Source organism: Lepidochelys kempii, chromosome 10 (genome assembly GCF_965140265.1).
Source record: "Lepidochelys kempii isolate rLepKem1 chromosome 10, rLepKem1.hap2, whole genome shotgun sequence".
NCBI classification, from domain to species: domain Eukaryota; kingdom Metazoa; phylum Chordata; order Testudines; family Cheloniidae; genus Lepidochelys; species Lepidochelys kempii.
Window position 1 is genome coordinate 15,690,902 of NC_133265.1, and position 20,641 is coordinate 15,711,542.

The following is a 20,641-nucleotide window of genomic DNA, read 5'->3' on the forward strand; positions in this document are numbered from 1 at the left end:
GAGTGGCATGTAGCGATAACGGGGATATGAAAAGAAACTGGAGGCAAGGAGCAAGGCACAGTGTGGAATTCACAGTGAAGAATACAGAAAGGCCTAGACTGAGAGATGTACAGCCATTTCCCCTGCTGTGGTTTTTGAGCCCCCTGGAAAGAGTGAAAACTGCTTATTTCACACAGGCATCTTGATTGTCTCTAGCTGATGATCACTGGTACAGATTCAAAGCTTGGAAATATATACCAGTCCCAAAACCAAAATGCCTTTTCACCAAAGAGTTTATAGCCCCAGCACACTGTGAAATAGGCAGGTTCGGTAGTCAGAATAGGTAAAGCATTAGTCTCCAGCCTTGGGTGATAAAGTCTATTGTGTATTTCTAAACCTGGTGATTAGCAAAATACTTGACCGTATAAAGGTCACCAATCCCTCCATCTAGTAGTGCTTTCTGTTACTGATCCAGGACAGAATATAGCAAATCCCACCTATGGGAACAAGGCAATATTCAGTCCCTACTTTATACTTTATAACAAAACAAAACAAAAATTATGGTTCAATCTTGGCTTCTTACCTAGGATGCCCATGTATGTGCATGTGTTTGCTCATTGTGTTTACAACTTCAAGTCTCTGTGCAAATCCCAGATAGTCTGTTGTTCTGATGACAGTAAACCCTCTTTACCTATATTATACTGCATGGCTGACTAATAACAAATATCTGCTGTACTTGGGAAAAACTCACTGGTTCTAAGCACCAACAGAGTGTAATTATCTCAGGTTCTTACTGCAAATTAGTAGTTTCCAGGGTTTATTGATGATAACTTTATTGAAGTTAAATAACAAACATGAGGTCCCTTATTAGTACAATACAATAGCATGTATAGCTTAAGGCTTGTCTAGACAGGGACTTTATACCGGTATAATATAGGGGGTGAATTTAAAGCTCTGTAGTTATACCAGGATAACTCCCTGTGTGGGCACTCTTAGTCCAATATGAGTGTCTTTTTCCAGTTTAGTTTATGTTGTTTTGGAAGTGGTTTAAATTAAGACGTAAGAAGTTGGTCTTTTTCCGGAATAAGAACATCCACACACACTTATACTCGTATAATTAAACTGCTATAGCTATACTAATGTAACTGGAAAAATCTCTCTCGTGGACAATCTTTTAGATGTTTTTTATTTGGTAAAGAATGAGGTAGAACCAAGCTAATCTAATAGGAGATTAAATACTTGGTATGTTTTGATTATTTAAAAATCTAACCACTATTTAACAAACAACTTCTAAAGTAAACACAGCCTATTCATTTGGACTTAATATAATAAAATGTCTAAAGCCCTTGAAAAGCTTGGTGAGGTGACTTGGAGGTAGTTAGGCGCCTTTAGTAGTTAGGGGCCTTTAGATGTGATAAAAGCCATCCTACAATTGAGATATAAAAGAATGAATTTTCCCATGCACCAGAGAAACTCTCATTCTGAGGGGAAGAGATGGGGAACTGGCTGGCTCACCCTTGTCAGCTATTTGCTCTCTAACTTCTCAGAGAAGTTCTCCTTACAGAAATTATGGAACTGCCTCTCATTTATACCATCCTGGCACTCTAAGGGGCCTTAAAGTGGGTGTGTTACATTTCCTTCCACCGTAAGGCCTGTTTGCACTGCCAGAATGGTGTAAAGGGGCCATAGTGCAAATGAGAATCTGATCGCTTCTCCCTCATTCCTAAAGCAGCTCTTTAGTATTGAAGTTCTCATAGTGTATTAGTAACTTTTGAAAGTGTTAGCTAGTAAAAACTGTTGCTGGGATTTTGAAACCCAACTGCCAAGGGGATTTTAGGAACCTAACTCTCTTAGGTCCCTTTTCAGGGTAGGATTGTCAAAGCTGTTCTGGATAACTGCCCTGTCTGAGGTGCATGCCGGTGTATTCTGTGCTGCCCCGAGGGAGGTGATAGTGCAGCCTTGGGAGTTTGGAGTTCTATTCCCCACTCTGCCACTGACTTGCTGTATCACCTTAGGCAAGTCTCTTAATGGCTCAGTGCCACAGTCTGCAAGATGCTTTGGAAGCCTCAGACCAAAGGCACTACTGAAGTATTATTGGTTGCTCAAGGCCACGTGGCAATGGCAGAACTGAGAATGAGACGCAGGAGCCCTGGCTCCCAGCCACGACTTTAACCATTTAACTGTCTCCCTGCTAGTACCATAGTTCAAAACTTGGATTTTAACTTGTGACAGGTGTGGTTCAGAAGAGGTGTGAACTCGCACAATCCATGTGGCACCAGCTGGATTGAAATGGTTGGAGAAATGATGATGGTAAACGTAGGCTTAAATGACCAGGTAAGACAGCGGAACACCAATTGTGTGAACACATGAGCATGTTTAGACTCCTTCTGTAGGATCACTGTTCAGCTTTGCGGTCGGAATACACGCGGGGGACGCCAGGATGTTCAGTCCAACAAGAGGCCCAATTGCCTGAACGGCCAAAAGCCACATGAGGCACTGGGGGTTTGCAATGCGAGAACGTTCAGCAAACCTGCCTCTCATCTGATACACTTGAGTACAAACCAGCCCCCATCCCACAATCAACCCTATACAGGAGTGATGCACTGCACCTAAACTACCAGCACTAGAGACAAACCCAAAGAAAACCCCGACTCAGGAAAGACTCTTGCCCTCAACTGCCCTCTTCTCACTCCCCTGTTGTAGCTGATGCCCATCTGCTTTCCATGCCATTCATCAACTTAGGATACAAAGACATCCCCGTCAAGACCCCTTTCTCCCCTAGGTCTGGGGAATCGGCTGTGAGGATCGAGCTGTTTATTTCCGGCAAGGTGTCACACCGAGCGAGCTCAGCGGGAAGACATGGAAGGCGATTGTATCTGGCAGAGAGAGTGACAGGTCTCAGACCGGCAGCTCGACCAGTCTGCTCAGGTAGCTAATAAAGTGTCCACAAGCCCTAAAGGCCATCAGATTTTGGTGCTGCCAGGGCATGAGGAGTATTTCTGTGAACACAATCCATCCAGTTTGTTCAAGGCTCCTCACTGTGACCTTGAGCAAACCCCGCACATGGTTCCGGCTTCTCGCCAGGTGCTGAAGTCCATTTGTTTGGGTTTTTTTTTTTTTCCCCAATTAAAATGCAACAGTGAGCAGCAAACTCTTCCTCTCTGGGGAGGGAGGCAATGTTCTGACTTGAGAATTCAGTGCAGCCTGGCAGTAAAGGGAGCTGAGCTGGGATTTGCCCTCAGATTCCAGGGTCCAGTCTAGAACAGGATGAAATGTTACCTGCCAGATATCCTGGAGGTGTTTCCCCCACTTAACTATTATCCTCCTCTTGGGGTCACTTGTGTGGCATCTTGCCACTTTCTTTCCCAGAGAGGGTAAACAAATGGTTCCATGATGACAGTTGGCCCATCGGCCATGCTGGGAACACTGCGAGAAGCCACGTGCTGAGCCCTAGGGCTCAGAACATCTCGTGTTGCTGAACAGAAACTATCTGCTGTTGAGAATGAAACCACAGTGTTGATAGGCTCTATTATTATTATTCATTTGTGCTAGTGGTACCTGGGAGCCCCAGGCCTCCATTGTCCTAGGCAAACACAGAACAAAAAGACAGCCCCTGCCCCAGAGAGCTTGCAGTCTGAGACTAAGACAAGACAACAGATGGATGCAGACAGAGGGGGAGTGCAAGGAAACAGTGATGCAATCTTGTCTTTACAGATCAGACAAACACAGGGTGGGGGAAAGGTTAGCACACACAAGCAGAGTGAACAGTGTAATGGCAGCGAATATCGTGTTAATGCCAGGATTCTTTTTAATTTGCCGGCAGAGGGGTGGAGTGAGTTAGGAGGGGATTGGCTAAATAGAACAGGGAATGGAGGGGTGGGGGGCGGGTAGGAGGGGGAAGGTAGCTGTGGAGTGAATCTGTGTGTGAGATGAAGGTGGCGGGGAGCTGAAGGAAACAGCTGATCAGCACATTCTGTAGTCCTGACTGGAACATCCAAAGGTCTCTGCTTCCAAAGGGCTGGAGTCCTCTAGCTGGGTTCTCTCTGCACCTCTCCTCCAAGGCCACATGGAAAAGACAGGAGGCACCGCATGGGCCCTAGAACCCCCAGAAGGTGTGTGGGGTTTCCCCTGCACTGTTCGGGGGCCAAGGGCACATTGGGAGGAAGAAAGGGGCCTGGCTGGACCCATATTTTACCTCTGCTCCTCCCAAATGCAGCAGTCCCTGCTTTGGCTGCTTCTGTTCCTACCAATTGGAGTCTCAAAAAAGTCCTGCTCAGCATGTGTAAACCAAAAGACAGGGCCTTGGGGTGTTAACACTTGGGGTATTCTGGAGAGTTCTGTGCAGCCAACCCTACAGGCTGTCATAAAAGGATTTCCCAGCATGGCCTGCAAAGCCATGCGTTGGGCTCTCTTCCTTTGGGGATGGAGTTAAGCTTTTACCATAAAAGGTCTGGTTTGTATCAGCTGTTCATTGTGTAGCCATCTCTGTCTGTCGTTCTCTGGTCTTTTCTATGGCTTTGTGCCGGTTGATAATTCGGGGAATGGTGGCTGATTAGTTACTTGTCTGTTTGTCCCCAAGCGCTGGCTGTTTCTTCAGTGATGACGTTAGGGAGCAAATGAATTTGATCATTCAGAGCGATGCGGACATTTCCTCTGATACCGAGAGCCCACAGATACATCCAAACCTTGATGACATGCCCCTGTCAGGTGCTGCAGCTGGCGTCAATGGTAACAGCGTGGGAAGCCAGTCAGCAGAAGTGAGTGCAAACTTGGCTGTGGATCCTCTGGACTCTACTCCCGAAGAAGCCAGCCCTGCTTCAGACAATGGCGAGAAGGCTGGTCTCGAAAAACCCAAGTCTTCTGCTGACCAGGATCCCCATCCTGCAGAACTGCAGTGGACAAACATTGACTTAAAGGAGGCCCATAAAAAGCCTCTGCTCGCTGCCAGCACCTTCCCGGAGACATCCAGCCTATCTTCCCTTGGCATGTTCTCAGTTGGAGTTGAAGAACATTATGGAGCTGATGAGCACCCGTTGTGGGCTTGGGTGTGTGGGGGAGGCTGCCTGGTGGATTCACACAGCTTGCTGAAATGGTTCACCCTTCAGTCAGGTACTGTCAGCTCAGTGTAGCTGGGCCTTGATCCCCACTCAGGGCCTAATAAGATACCATGCTTTTTTATTTTTTTAAGCTTGCCCTAATCTCAAAATAATCCCTCCTTCTCCCACCCACTCTCTTACCTAGTATCCTGCATGCCAGTTAGTTGTTACCCTTCATCCCAGAAGAGAAGGTATTTCCTGCTGTGCATATCTACCTGTAAAGCACTTTATGAACGTAGTTAGTGACTATTTCTCTGCATTTTTTGGCAGACTTGTTACACAGGGAATAATCCAGTTTGTCGGAACTCCACACACCTGTTTAGCTCTCCATAGCGTTGAAACTGGAGCTCAGGATAAAACGGCTCTTGGGTGTGACTGAAAACTAGTCAAAAGCAAGTTGTGGAGGGAGCCTGTTTAGAGACAAATACCACAGTGCCCTGCTGGTACCATAGTCCTTGTGATCTGAGGATGAGATATACACTATCGTAAGCCTTTCTAATGGCAAGAGGAACTGAAAGGTGGTTTTCTGAATGAGAGCCCAGCCTTGACTCCTGGAGGGGTTAGAACAGGGAGGCTTTTGAAGAAAGTGAAATATGGTCAAATTTCCAAATAAGTTGGTTGTCAAATTAGTGAGTATGTGGCATCGCAATACTTAGTCTTGTCTTACTGGTCATCTCAGCTCTGTATCAGAATCTGTAGAGCATACGGTCATCTCCTAGGACCATATAGGTGCTACTTTAGTGGAGGAATATAGAGAGGAGTTTATGATAAGTCTTTCAATCCATTTTCTATGCACCATTTGCAGTATTCTCACTGACCCTTTGGTAATGCCACTGGGGCTAGTGTGTCCATGCAATAGTGCTGTGAGACCAGAGGCATTTCGCCCAGTGTTTTTGAAGTGGCAAATTGTGTCTTGAGCATCTAATACTTCACATAATTGAGTTTAAAGCTCACTTGGTTATCATGTTGGTTCTGCTCTAGGTCTGTTATCCTCTGTGCAGTCCCTTTCCCTGTCTATCAGTCCAGCACAGACAGCAGCGTGGCGAAAGCAGATTTTCCAGCAGCTCAGTGAAAGGACCAAGCGGGAACTGGAGAACTTTAGACACTATGAACAAGCTATTGAGCAGGTAAGTGAAAGTCCTCCTGTTTCCTTCCCTTTAACTCTGATCATGATTTAACATCTGACAGGATTGGGCATCCGTGACGGTACTGTCCAGTGTGTGGGCTGCAACCTACTGTTATTAAGCATTGTATCCTTGCCCCCGTTCACATTTGTCCATTACCACAGCTCTTGGAGTGCTTTGGAAAAGTTGCTCTAACTGGAAACCCTAGTAGCCATTAGATCTCTGTCACAGCTGCTCTTGTAGAAAAGTTCCACTCTAAAAGCTAATACTATAAAAAAGAACACTGGCTGACTCTGTTGCACTTGTTACTGAATATGCTGAAATCCCTAATCCAGGACACCTTTAAATTGTGTTAGATGCATGTGAGTTACTGCACTACACAAATTCAGGGCCTTCTGTTTGCATGAATATCCTTATTACTTCAATAAATGAGAGAGCTTGTTCTCTGTGAACACCAGGGGGCATACCACGGCTTCCATAAGTAGTGCTTATAATGTCAAGAACATCTGAATAACAGGATTTCTAGTTAATATTTCCCTTCGAATATCACACAAAATTTCCTTGGGCTCTTCTTAGATTTCATTCAGGATTTTGGCCCCTCCTTTTCTAAGACTTGAGTTATCCAATATCACCTGTTTAAAGTATTAAAATACAATTCGTTTCAATATAGAACAGTTTGGTGTATGCACTTTCAATCAGTTTGAATAGATGATTATGTTAAAAGCATTTAAACTCTAGAAACACTGTTTCTAACTCTAACCCCAGTTAGAAACAACCTGCTGTATTTTCCCAAGTCAGAGACTCTCTCTGTGATTTTAAGCTCTCTGAAGTGGCGACTCTCTGAAGGTGGCATCTCACCTCTTTACCATCGAGTTTTGTTAGCCTTCATCTGATCACATTATCTTCTGCTTGTGTCAGAGCTTCTCGGTATTGTATAGAAAGAACGAGCAGTTGAGGGGGTGTCAAGAAAACTCTTTGCAGCTCCTTGTAACCTTGTGTTTCTGCCACAGTCTGTCTGGGTGAAAACGGGGACCTTACAATGGTGGAGAAGCTGGAAGCCTCATAAATGGACAGATGTGCGAGTAGCGCTGGAGCAGTTCACTGGGAATGACGGCATGCGAGACAGCATTCTGTTCGTCTATTACATGTATCATGAGGAGAAGAAGGTGCATTCGAGAAGCACATTGCAGTGCTGGTGTCCCATTTGACAAGAGGAAAAACATGACTAGATGGGGATGGGCATTGTGATACAGGATTTCTCGTCTAGGTCACCATTTCTGATCTGGCCCAGGCCAGTAGCAAATGAAAGTCTTTTCTCTCTGATGGCTGTCTCAGGGGCCTGTTAGAAATAATCCTGCTCTCAGTGGGAAAGCCACCACCAGGTTGACACCAATTAGCCATCTTGTTGACAGCCCAGAGACTGAATGGTCATGGAGAAAGAACCAACCTTTGTGGCCTAGCAAGGGGGCCCCTCTGAGGTAGGGTTGACACACACTAGCAGAGTGGTGTAGAGGCGGTAGATAGGACCTCAGTCATCCAGGGCTGTAAGTCTAACCCCATTTCACGAGCACTCCCAAACACAATGTGGGTTTTCTCCCAAGCAGAATGTTAGTCCCTCTGCCATCCTTACCAGGGACCATTTGTGCAAGGTTTCCCTACTGTGGGGGAGGTTTAATGGGAGTTTGCCTTGTTCACGAATGCCCTTTGTATTGTGCCAGTACATCCACGTGTTCCTGAACGAAGTTACCATTCTGGTTGAAGTTCTGAATGATGCCAAACACTCCTTCGCTCTCTACACACCTGAGAGGACAAAGCAGCGGTGGCCAATTCGTCTAGCAGCCGCCACAGAACAAGAAATGCATGACTGGGTAACTCTGCCAACTTTCTAACGCAGTCTGGTTACATTTGAAATGACTTCCTTAATCCCTCGTTTGTGTGAGGTTTGAGCATCAGGTTTGCAACCTCTGGACTCTTTGGCTGTGTCTGCACTAGCAAACATTGGGAAGATATACCACTAGTGCTACAAAACTTCAGCCCAAGTTTACTTGACACCATAGTGAAAACACCTGCCGCTGCGTGTCACCACTAGGGCTCGTGCCGGTGTGACCTGTGGTGCAGCTGACCCCATGATCACTCATGTGGGATTTTTGTCCCCTCTAAAATCCCCTACTGTAGACCAGGCCACAGGAACTGTGGCAGGATTAACTCAGTCCTACCCTTCTTTGGAGACAGAGAAATGGAGTTGTGTGTGATGGGCGGGGCTACAGGCATTCAAACCTTAACTACTAAGGTTTGCTCAGCGCTGTGTAGATATTCTACTTCTCATAAAGAGCTTAAACAAGTGGGACAAAACTTTCCTTCACTTTTGTGCATTGAGCTGTCTATCCGCCTGCTTGCGTCTCTGTGGCACAAAAATGGCTGCATTTCAGCAGTGGTGAGAGGGAAGGAGGAAGGTGTGTGCGTGTGTGTACAGAGACATTGTGAAGACTCTGGGGATCCTGAAAGATAAATCATGCTGATAGCAATGAATCATGACACCTTTGATCTGAACTCTGCTAGTTCACCTTGGAGATTTGTAAAAGGCAATGAGGATAACCTCCTTTCACTAGCACTAGATGACCTACGTTAAGGGAAAACCTGTGTTCGCACCATGAAATGCACCTCCTCGTTCTTTGTTCCTTCCTTATATTGTAGCTGGCTTTGCTGAGCATGTCCTGCTGTGAAAGCAGACGGATTCAAGGCCCTCCCTCCCACCAGGCCATCTGGTCTGTTACCTGCAAAGGAGACGTCTTCGTCAGCGAGCCAAGTCCTGAATTAGAGGCCGCACCACACCTGATGCCATGTGACCAAATGTAAGACGGTTTTAAAGTTCCCCTCACAACTGTGCATTTCAAGCAGCCAGAATTTTCTTTAATTGCATGTCAGCGGTTATGCGGTCTGTTGTGTGAAACGCATGGTGTGCTGTAGATGTCAGCCAATGATGAAGAGAGACATGGGGTTGCCTTCGTTTTCATAAGTGAGATGAAGAAGTTTCCTCAGGCTACATTTTGATGTTCACATGCTCAAGCTGCATGTTATGAGCCAGATCTTGCAAGGTTTCCTATCTGATTTCATTGGGATGCCCTGTAAGACTTGCAGGGTTGGATGCTAAATTCTCCTACACAAATTAGTGGATGGCATTTTAGAGTAAATGAAACATTCCGTTCATTAGGGCTGAGATTTGAATAGCACCCAAGTGAGGGGATTCAGAATTCTGAATCCCACATGCAATGGTGGTAGATGCTCTCTAGTGAGGACAGCAGCTGGGTTTCCATTCTAAGCATGATATTGCAGCCCTGACCACTGTAGTCCAAAAGCAAAGAGGCCCTTAATCTGCCTCAAAATTGGCAGGTTAAGGGCCAAGTAGAATTTTTGCTACTAATTGGAAGTGACTTGCACGAGGTGTTTCTGATTTCTGAAACCCTAAAAATCCCTTGGGTGCATCTACAGCGAAGCTGGGCGGTGCAATTCCCAGTGTGGGTAGACGGATTGGCACTAGCTCAGTTCCAGCTAGCATGCTAAAAATAGCAGTGTGAAGAGAGATAGCAGCATGGAGGGCGGCTGGGGGTAGCTGCTGGAGTCCAAGCCCGCCTGATCCCTTGGGTCAGAGCTCAGGTAGCTAGCAGTGCTGTTCTAGCATGCTAGCTTGAGCAGAGCTAGTAGGAGTCTGTCTACCCTGGATGGGAATCGCACCTCCCAGCTGTAGTGTAGACATACCATCAGAGTCCTAACGGTGGAAGGGAGAGGTGGGTGGGGCTCCACTCAGGCCCTAAAGCTTGCTAGGTTGCTGGTGCCTTTATCTACTCCTGCACACTTCCTGATCTGTAAAAGCAGGTCTTCTTTTCTACTCCCCCAGACTCCACACTGGCATGTTCCTCTAGAGTCCCTTTGCCTTCCCTACTCTTCCCTAGACACATGCTCCATACCCTGCGTGGCTCCTGGTCCCCAGGAAGGGATTTCCCTCTGCTAGGCACCTCCTCAGAGTTGCAGACATGGGGGTCCATCTTGAGTATGTGAAAATAAGACTCTGCTCCTGCAGAAGGTGACGGAATCCCCTCTGGCCTCCTGCCTTCCCTCATGCCCATGTTAGGACCATCAATCCATGTGTATTAAACCAAGGAAATTCCTAGAGGAAAAGCTTCTGGGCGAAGTGAACCTGAGGGCAAATATCCACACCTAACAAGTGAAAAGCCTCACCAGTATATCCTAGCTAACTGTTCTAAACAAACCAGCAGGAAATTCAAAGTTAAACTTAGACGTAAGTGAGGTGTTTGACAGGCTGCAGACTTGCAGCTGAGGTAGCCAAGCGGCCTCCACCCACTGACAGGAGTCAGTCAAAAGGCACATTCTTAATTGGCATCAATCGCCTTCCCCACGGGTTGGATAGAGGCCGAATGAGCTAGCGACTGAACTATCCTCCAACCCTCCCTAAGTCAGGGCTGAGGTGCAGGGCAGGGAACACGCGCCATTACTGACTCCGCTATTGAGTTCATGTAAAATGTTCTCTCTCTCCCTGCAGGTTTTGGCGACAGATTGGAGGGCATCTCCGCCTGATAGAGTGCAATAGCCATGGCATAGTATGGGGCATAGGTTACGATCACACGGCCTGGGTTTATACTGGGGGATACGGAGGCGGCTTCATTCAAGGTAATGACACACATTTATTCTACCAGGGTGTATAAATTCCCTATTTAACCTCCTGCGTGGCACCAGCAGAACAAAAAATTTCAATCCCCCATCTTTGTATTGTGTCTAGTCTGTAGAATGAGGTGATGGGCATGTCTCATCTCTGCAAGGGAAGCAGGCTGTGCATCTTAGCTTTCTATCTTTGGCTCAAAAATGAGCAATAAAATGTGCATAAAAGTTCCACCTGGCAAAATTTTGAACTATTGCAACTTTCTTCTTTAATATTTAACTTTGCTTTTAATCCGAGTGATTTATTGCCTACAGGATTGGCCAGCAGCGCCGATAATATTTACATGCAATCAGATGTGAAATGTGTTTATATCTATGAGAACCAGCGGTGGAATCCAGTCACAGGATATAGCAACAGGTAAGTGTGTGCGTTTATAATGGTCAAGGGAAATGTCAGGGTGTTTTTAAACTTTTATTTCATGTGTTAAATTGAGATGGAAGGCACATGGGCTTTGAGAGGCTAGATTTCATTAAAGGATGCCTTTGTAGGCCTCAATCCTGCAATGCATTGTACCCCAGCACACCCCTGGGAAGGCACAAAACCTACCTGCAAGCAACGCATTGCAGGATTAAGGTCATAGATTGTAAGTGCTTCAAGTCAGGAACCATGTCTTCCTGTGTGTTGTGTAGTGCTAAGCACAACGGGTCCCTGATCCTAAGGGGGGGCCTCTGGATGCTGCATTTAATAACCATATTTAATAATCATCTAAAGACATTGGGGTCTAATGAAATGGAAGTCAATAAATCTCTCCTTGGTGGGTAGGAAAGGTTTTTCCACCAAACTTTGGAAAACGGCAGAATTCTCAAGTTTCACCCTCCTGGTTTTTAAATGCAAAATAGTCAGTTTTTTGAGATCTTTGATCAGTGTTTGGCAGGCAACTGAGCTGCAGAGCAAACCTGTTTCCTTTCAGTCCCTTCTTCAAGAGAGTCTAGTGATTGAAGACAGTGTTCAGTGTGTGGACATGGGAAGTGCTAGGCAGAGGTAAAGAGCTTGATCTTTTATCCTTCTCTCACTGTCGCTCATTCTTTATTCCTTGTACTTGTGTTGCAGAGGGCTGCCCACAGACAGGTACATGTGGAGTGACGCGTCTGGCTTACAAGAATGCACAAAAGTTAACACAAAGCCTCCATCCCCGCAGTGGTCTTGGGTAAATTTTGTCTTGAAATTTTTTTTTTCTATTTTTTATTTAAAAATAAAAAAGAATGGCCTAGTTGCTCGGGCACAGAACAGAGATGTCAGGAGACCTGGGTTCCATTCCTGGCTCTACCACTGACCTGCTGCGTCACTTTAACCTCAGGTTTCCTCATCAGTACAATGGAGATGATCTCCTTACATCCTAGGGATTCTGAGAGGATTGATTGTCCCCCCACCCTCCCAACCCAATTCCTCTTTGGCTCCTTTGTGAATCCCACCCTGAATGTTTTTAAAGTCCTTGGGGACCCAGGATGAAGTTGTTTTCTACAGGCAAAGTTGTACTATAAGTATTGTTATCAGAACATTCCATACAAGCAATTACAATGCAAAGTGTGCAGAAGAAGAGGTGAAAGGTGATCTCCCTGCCTTCACTTTCTGTTGTGCTCCTATTCACGTTATCCTTCTGACTCTAGGTGTCTGACTGGTATATTGATTTTAACATTTCCGGTGGAACTGATCGGGAAGGCTGGCAGTATGCAGCAGACTTTCCAGCGTAAGGAGTTACCTTCTTGTACCTAATAGCCTGGCAGGACCATGCCAATTTTAACACCTGATTGGCTACAACCACAGTGCAAGCAATTATTTAAAACTAGTTGATTTGCACTTCAGCTTTGCTTTAATGGTGGCATCTGAGTCCTTGATTTCCCCCTTTGCAAAATGACGGGGGGAGAGCTGCGGACAATTAGTGTTGAGTACCATATCGATTTGAAGTATTAGTGTCCATGGTGTTTGGGGAGGAGGGGTGAAATATAAGTCCCACACAGCAAAATAAGGGTTTGCCAATATTCTAAAGTGGCAGGGAGGTCTCCAGGGTGGATAGTTATTTACAGTTGCAAGCCAATGCCTGGTATCCTCACAACACTGTGTGGTGTGAGGGAGAGCTTTGTACAGAACAGTTGCATGGAAAATAATGCTGGGCTGAAGCATAGTCAGCGCTGACAGGCTGTTGCTGAAACGTGAGGTATTTCCAAGTCCTCTCAAACGTGCATTAAACCACGTATCTTTGGCAGATCCTACCATGGCCACAAGACGATGAAGGATTTTGTTCGACGAAGACGCTGGGCCAGGTAAGGGATTAAGTTATGGATATAAAGTTTAGAATTCAGACATGCTCCTTTCTTAAGAGCAAGCTGTTTAGTCCCTTAAATATCTCTCCACTAACAAAGGGCAAAAGCACTGAAACCTGCACTGAAGAACCCATCTCCAGCAGGGCAGCCCATGGCTTTAGCAACCACTTAAATTACACTTTTCACTTCCAACCTTTGCACACGTTTCCGTTGTGACTGTGTGAGATCTCTGGGTAGAAGCCTTCTGGTCACAGTTCAGATCAAGGTTCTTGTCACAGGACAGAGCGCCCGAAGTATCGCCTCGTGGACTGCAGTCCTACAGGCAGCCTGCCACAGTGTTCCCCTTTAAGGGGCTTCTTCAAAACCTCAAACCCTTGTGTCCAGTCACAGCCTATTTCGGGTTCTGGTTTGTTAAATAAACAAAAAAATTCAAAATAAAGCTCTTGTAAGCCATTTATCCCCTTATTAGGACACGTTCAGGCCTTCCCTACCATAGTCTCACTTCCCCAAGTCCCAGCTTTCTCTACTGGAGCCTACTTTCACCCAGCAGCCTCTGTACTCTAGTCTCCCTGAGCATCCTTCACTTCCTGCTGCTCATTACAAGGGAATCAGCTAAACCCCCTACAGATGAGCCTTAGTAACTAGGGTTGGCTGGGCCCAGGCCTCTAACCCTTAAAGGGGCAGACCACCCTTTTATAGCTCCCTTTACAAATGGTGGTTAAATGATTAGTAGATGATGTTAGAGAGTCTGCCAAGCCAGTAGGTTGCTTGTAACCATTTATAACACATGCTTCAGATGCTTAGATTGCAGGCTCTTAGGACTGTCTTTTTGTTCTGTGTTTGTACAGCACCTAGCACAATGGTCTATGACTGGGGCTCCTAGGCACTACAATACACATAACAATAGGGCTTTAACCCTCTTATAGATGGAGTCCTAATATAAATGTGACCAGCACCACCTACTTACTAGGCAACTGATGACTTCCCAGCCAGGCTTTACTATAATAGGATGGAATCAGAAAAGATCAAACGTCACTGTATCCTGCCTTGAGCAGGAAGCACCCCTGTACCCTGCTCTTTCCTGAGGGAACCTGGGGCAATTTTGAATCACTCTAGTTTTCCTCATGCACTTTCTTGTGCTAAGCTATCAAACACCCTTACTAATGAGGCACTATGAGCCTACAAATTAAAGACTTTGATGTTTGGTGCTTGGTGCTTGTTTTGTGGCTGCAGAGTCAACGTTTTAGGCTTCAAGCATCTCTTCCTCCCGCTCAGCGAGGCCCTCGGGCCACAAACAGTTCTGCTGTATGTCCTGTAACGAACTGAATCCAAATGAACTAAGTGCTGATGCCAAATATAACTGACACACGTTGAGAAAAGTCTTGAGCCCAACCGTTCCTCTCTTTCAGTTGCACAAATTAAAATTGAAAACAAATAGGGGATTGCTTAGGGCTAGATCCTGGATTTGTGGGTTGGAGGAGAGAGAAATTCCCTGTGTTCCCGGGCTGGGTGCAGGTAGACATTCTGCCTGTAGAGTCTAATGTATCCTCCCTAATTTGTAACGCTACTTATTTCCACATGGAAACTAGAGCAGTGTAGCTTTCTGTAATGGCCCATTAAGAGAGAACCTTTTTCTGTACTGCTTTAATGGAAGGCTGCCAGCTCTTAGCCAACAAACATGCCTCCCTCCCTTGGGATGCTCTGTGTTACCTTCAGACAGTCCCCTCCTGAATCAAGTCCAGCTGTCACTCCCATTGCCAGTACAGAGGAGGGAACGGACCACCTACAGAGTTCTGCTCTCAGCAATGGATTCTCCCACTAACACGATGAAATGTTTTTCTTTATCCTGAAGTTGTAGGCTAGGTTTAGACAGGTACGAAGTAAAGTCTAAGAGGGCCTGTTTTTTCTTTATTAAGTTACTCTTAAAAAATAAACCCTGATAAATGTTATCCAGTGTCTAGTGCTTTAGAACTCAACCTGGAAACACAAACCTGGTTGGTGTCAACTCACTTTCAAACTGAAAATATTTGTTGCATGGTATCTCTGCTTTCCATATTACCCATTGAATGAAAGGATTTGGGGACTTCCCCCACCCTTACGAGTTATTCTGTCAACCTGGGAGCAGATCCACTCACAGGAAGTGCGTGTTCCTAAAGGGTTGTGGGGGTTTTCCTCTTTAGAAAATGTAAAATAATCACCCATGGACCCTGGCTGGAAGTGCCACCCATCGCCCTGTGGGACATCGCCATAATCCCTAGTTCATCAGCAGACAAAGAAGAATCGATAGCACTCTGGGCAGTTAGCAACAAGGGAGACGTGCTGTGCAGACTCGGAGTAACACAGCAAAATCCAGCTGTAAGACTTTCTCGTTACTGCCTCTCTCATATAAGTGTCATTTAAAGTGCATGTATGTAGCGTGTGCACACATGTATCCCTCAAATCACTTCATTGGTTTTTATCTCTTGTGTAAACCCCCGTTAACCCCTCAGCCTTCTTTTCCTGCTCCACCGACCCCCGAGGTGCGCTCATTCCCCACCTCTTGACTCATGCTGTCTCCTGTGCCTGACACAGCTCTCCTCTCCTACCCCATATGTCTCTCTACCGCCCCTTTCCTTTCCTTCCTCTTCAGTCACTGAGGGGTCTGCTCCTGCCTTCTCTTCAAATTATTGGTAGCATGTCCATCTGACTTAGATATTAAGCTGCTCAGGGCAGGAACCTGGCCAAGCTGTGGCCCCCATATAGAGCCCACTGAAGTCAATGGGAGTCTTTCCATTAACTTCAGTGGGCTTTGTATTGTGCTGTGTGTTTTTTTATAAAAAACCATGCACATCTATAGTGTCTAGTATAATTAATACTAGGTTCACATTTACCTACAGACTATAATAGACATTGCAAAACAGTAACCTCCATCCACTAAAGTACTTACCCATGTGAATCATCCCTGTAATAGCAGCTGCCTCCCAAGTGCCCCCTCCTGGCTAGGAAGACCTCAGTTTCCCTCTTTTTCAGGGCTCCTTAATAAACTCCACAGACAGGCTAGTGCTGGAGATGTGGATTAGCCCTCTAGCCACCTCACAAACAAACTTAACCCTTCTCGGGGGTAACAAAAAAATAGAACTGAAAAGTCCCAGCAAACAAAAAGGTAGAAGAACCTTCATGGGCTTTTCTTCAGCCTACCCCAGGGCTGTGTTTCCAGCACCTTTCCAAGCTACCTTTGAGTCTTCTCCTTGCTCTGGTGTAGAAAACTCAGCCTCTAGCCTGATTTCCCCTAGAGTACTGTTCTCCTGCAGCTCATCTGGTTCAGTGCCTTCCCTGGCACAGAGCAGCCAGACTGACCAGTCCCTGTGATTCTGCTCCCAGACGGATCTCTCTGTCCCTTTATAAGGCTCAGGTGTCCATTAAAGCATCAGTTGAGTCCCTGAACCATGCCTCCCCTCTGGCTCTACAGCAAGGCCAGCTGCTCTCTATTAGCCCCATTGTAAGGCTTTTAATGAGGCACAGGTGGGCTGGATCAGTATCCTCTTAGGCTATATCTAGTCTGCACCCCATTGGGGGCAGCATGTAGGCTAGGTGTAGCTATAGACAGCAGTGAAAAGCAGGCTGTGTCCACACTGCAGCATGTAGCTACAGATGGCAGAGAGAGGCTCTGGCAGGGGGGAAGTCATGGGGAAAGGGTCTGGCAGCGGGGAGGGCATGGGACCCTCCCCTCCCACTACTAAAAATAGTAGCACAGATGTGGGAAGCACTACTTGGGTGTGTAGAGAGCCATAGGGGGTACATACCCAAAGGTTCTGGTGTGCTTTTATTCCCCTAAGCTATTCATACCTGTGCTGGGGATGGAGGGTCCAGTGTATGTACTCCACATGCTGCCGTAAGAAGTGTGCAGTATAGACATACCCTTAAAGGGCCCAGTCCACCTGGTGACACGCCCTTTGACTTCAGAAGGATGCTTGCATGTTTAATGTTAAGCATGTGTAAGTGCTTTACAGGATTGCGGCCAAATGTGCACTAATTTTTGCAAAAGTCATATCTAGAGCTTGTAGAAATTTTTCATTTTTTTTAATATAAATTTAAATGTAGACATCTCGAAACTTTGGAAAAACCAGTATGAAAAAAAGTTCAAAAAAAGTTCATTAATATGTTTCCTGTTTTTTCTACCAGTTCTGTTTCAACAGTTGTACTGTTAGGTATAACTAAAGTCATAATGCGCTTATAGAAAAGTCCCATAGAATTGAACGGAAGATTACATCCCTGCTCTAGCATAATCTAAACCAGGGGTGGGCAAACTTTTTGGGCTGAGGGCCACATCGGGTTTCCGAAATTGTATGGAGGGCCGGTTACGGGAGCCTGTGCCTCCCCAAACAGCCAGGTGTGGCCTGGCTCCCACCCTCTATCCAAACCCCCCTGCTTCTCACCCTCTGACGGCCCCCCCTGGGAATCCTACCCCTCCCTGACTGCCGCCAAACCTGCCCCACCCCTGCTGCCCCATCTAACCTCTCCTCTCCTTCCTGACTGCCCCCTGGGATCCTTACCCCCATTCAATCCCCCTGTTCCCTGCCCTCTGACCACCCCGACCCCTAGCCACACGCCCACCCCCCTAAACTCCCCTGCTCTCTATCCAACCCGCCCTGCTCCCTGCCCCCTTACTGCGCTGCCTGGAGCACCGGTGGCCGCTACCGCCGTGCCATGCAGAGCACCAGGACAGTCAGCCACGCCGCCGCGCAGCACAGAGCACCGGGTCCAGCCAGGGCTCCACAGACAAGAGCTCACTGCCCAGAGCATTGCGCCGGCAGCACAGTGAGCTGAAGCTGTGGGGGTGGGGGAACAGTGGGGGAGGGGCCGGGGCCGAGTCTCCCGGGCCAGGAGCTCAGGGGCTGGGTAGGAGGTTCCTGTGGGCCGTAGTTCGCCCACCTCTGATCTAAACAAACGAGGGAAAGGCCTTTGTCGGTTAAGTCATATAGGGTTCTATAAAGGTTACTCTTCAGAACCAGTTGCATTCTGTAGGATTTTTCCCGTCACGTGCTGATCAGCCAGCAGGCGCACTGTGTTATTCAGGTCTGCAACAGGTGCATGGTTCCCAAACCATACTTTAAAAGAAAAGGAGGACTTGTGTCACCTTAGAGACTAACCAATTTATTTGAGCATAAGCTTTCGTGAGCTACAGCTCACTTCATCGGATGCATACACAAGTACTCCTTTTCTTTTTGCGAATACAGACTAACACGGCTGTTACTCTGAAATCATACTTTGTCATTTGCTAGGGAACATCATGGCTTCACGTGGGAACAGATCAGCCCTTCATGTCGGTCTCGATTGGGGCATTCCACCAAGTCTGGGCTGTTGCCAGAGATGGCTCTACCTTCTACCGGGGTTCAGTGTCTCCAAAAAAACCTGCAGGTGAGTGCTGTGGAACAGAGTAGGTCTTCTCACAGCAAGGATGTAGTGAGCTGAACGAGCACAGGACGGAGACATTTCAACATCATCCCTGCAAAGAGTGTGAGGCTGATGCAAAGTAAACAGCCTCCTCCTCACTTATATTAACATGCTTTAGGACGCTTTTAAAAAGTTAGTTAATGTTTACAAAACCTTGAGTTTCTTTTTGTTAGCAATGTATCTGGGTAACTTCTTGGAAGCCCAAGAGAAGTTTTACCAGCCTTGCCCACAAGGAAATGCCATTTCACACAGATCAGCAACATTCCTCCTTAAATTCTCCAGGCCAAACTCTCTTGAGAAGGTCGGGGTAGAAACTATCTAGCATTAAACACACCTCAATGTGGAAAATATTGAGTTAGGAAAGGAGATGGAAAATATTGCTTTATGTGAAGTAGGTTCCCACTCTTAGTTTAACCATTCTGTGCCTCAGTTTCCCCATCTATAAAATGAGGATAATGATACTGACCTCCTTTGAAATCTAACAATGAAAAGTGCTATATAAGAGCTAGATATTCTCACCATGTGTAATTCAAATGGAGAGGATTAGTGGTTTGGGTGTGCTTGACTTTTAGACTAGCACTTCTCATGTTAGCCAGTCATGTTATTGTATAGCCAGAAGGGCTGGAAGGCTTCTTGGTTCCCTCTGCTGTGATTCACCACTGCGTTGTGTAGCTAGGTATTTCTAATGCTCCTACCCCTATGGTGTCTGAACACAAAGCTTTCTTTGGCCTATTACAATACCCTTCTTACTGCTGTTTTCTCAATGTCTCGTTCATTTATTTCCAACTTCTAGGCGATTGTTGGTACCATATCCCTTCACCTCCAAAACATAAATTAAAACAAGTCTCAGTAGGACGGACATCTATGTTGGCGGTGGATAAAAATGGTGAGTTTTAAGTGATAAGGACTCGGAAATGAACCAGAGATCTGACTGCTTTAAAACAAGATTCTAGGCCACATCCTCCACTCGTGTAAACTGGCATTGCTCCATTGAAGTTAGTGGAGCTATGCTGGTTTACACCACCTGAGGATCTGTTCCTCTGTGTGTGGGAATAGCCTTGCATTGGCACAGTGATGGACTGGGTGCGGTAATCACTGTCTGGCTCCTAGGATTGTATTTGACGTAGGTAGTGCCATAGATAACATGGACACAGCATCTAGAATGCTTTTTTAAAATATTTATTGGATTGTCACAAAGAAGAAAATAACCTCTCTCACTGCGTCTGAGGAGCTTTGCCAGAAACCCCGAAACATGCGAATCTGCAGGAAGAATGCCTTGCAGTGAACCAAGCACATCATCCACAGCAAACAAACTGGTGCATCATCACTAAACAAAATTAAAGGATCCTTTCACAAAAGAAACAAGCCTTTAACTCTGCAGCGTCCTGTTTGAGAGAACTCCTTTTCCATGTTGCATTACTTCTGTACCGCCAATGGTGTGCATGGATCTTTGTAAATCTATAATGCATGGTCCTTTCCCCAAGGAGCTTTAGAAATTAGGGTGTGCACCATTAATCAGGAAGGTCAGAATAGGGTAAATAGAGACTATGAAGTTCCACTCACTAGTGAAAAGTGTAACAGGATTCCATAGAAAATAAGGAAGCAATAACTAGTGATCTCTTATTATGTTTAATTAAACAGTGCAGAGTTCATGGCTTTAATGCAGTGGGCTCATCCTACATGAGCAGAACTCCCGAATTCTGTCTAAAAGACCTTCCCTTCATAGGATTTAATTGATCTATTTATAGGTAATCTCTGGTACCGTCAGGGAATCACACCAAGCTACCCTCAAGGATCTAGTTGGGACCATGTTTCAAATAATATCCGTAAAGTTTCTGTGGGACCCATGGATCAGGTATGTATTTAACTTTGCATTTCACTAGTTATGAATGACATAGCTAAATCATCAGTAAACAGTGGTTTCTACTTGTGTTTCCCTCATAAGACAGTGACTCACATGCTGGCATCCTGACAACCTGAAAATTAACTCTGTGAAATGGTAACACAGACTTC

General features: G+C 46.0%; 1 protein-coding gene across 3 annotated transcripts in view; it reads left to right on the forward strand.

Moving 5' to 3' along the window:
- The window catches only part of TECPR1 (tectonin beta-propeller repeat containing 1), a 38,708-nt gene that overhangs the window by 14,719 nt on the left and 3,348 nt on the right, over positions 1–20,641 (forward strand). Inside the window, exons 8-23 of one of the 3 annotated variants that reach the window (XM_073362135.1) lie at positions 2,212–2,313; positions 2,762–2,907; positions 4,559–5,088; positions 6,057–6,202; positions 7,210–7,365; positions 7,918–8,067; positions 8,894–9,051; positions 10,758–10,885; positions 11,189–11,291; positions 11,985–12,081; positions 12,542–12,621; positions 13,139–13,195; positions 15,376–15,550; positions 18,457–18,592; positions 19,422–19,514; positions 20,377–20,483. In XM_073362135.1, coding sequence (XP_073218236.1) covers positions 2,212–2,313; positions 2,762–2,907; positions 4,559–5,088; positions 6,057–6,202; positions 7,210–7,365; positions 7,918–8,067; positions 8,894–9,051; positions 10,758–10,885; positions 11,189–11,291; positions 11,985–12,081; positions 12,542–12,621; positions 13,139–13,195; positions 15,376–15,550; positions 18,457–18,592; positions 19,422–19,514; positions 20,377–20,483 — 2,364 coding nt within the window. Of the gene's footprint in view, positions 1–2,211; positions 2,314–2,761; positions 2,908–4,558; positions 5,089–6,056; positions 6,203–7,209; positions 7,366–7,917; positions 8,068–8,893; positions 9,052–10,757; positions 10,886–11,188; positions 11,292–11,984; positions 12,082–12,541; positions 12,622–13,138; positions 13,196–15,375; positions 15,551–18,456; positions 18,593–19,421; positions 19,515–20,376; positions 20,484–20,641 lie in introns of those variants that run through there. The other 2 variants (XM_073362138.1, XM_073362136.1) reach the window with 2 other exon arrangements.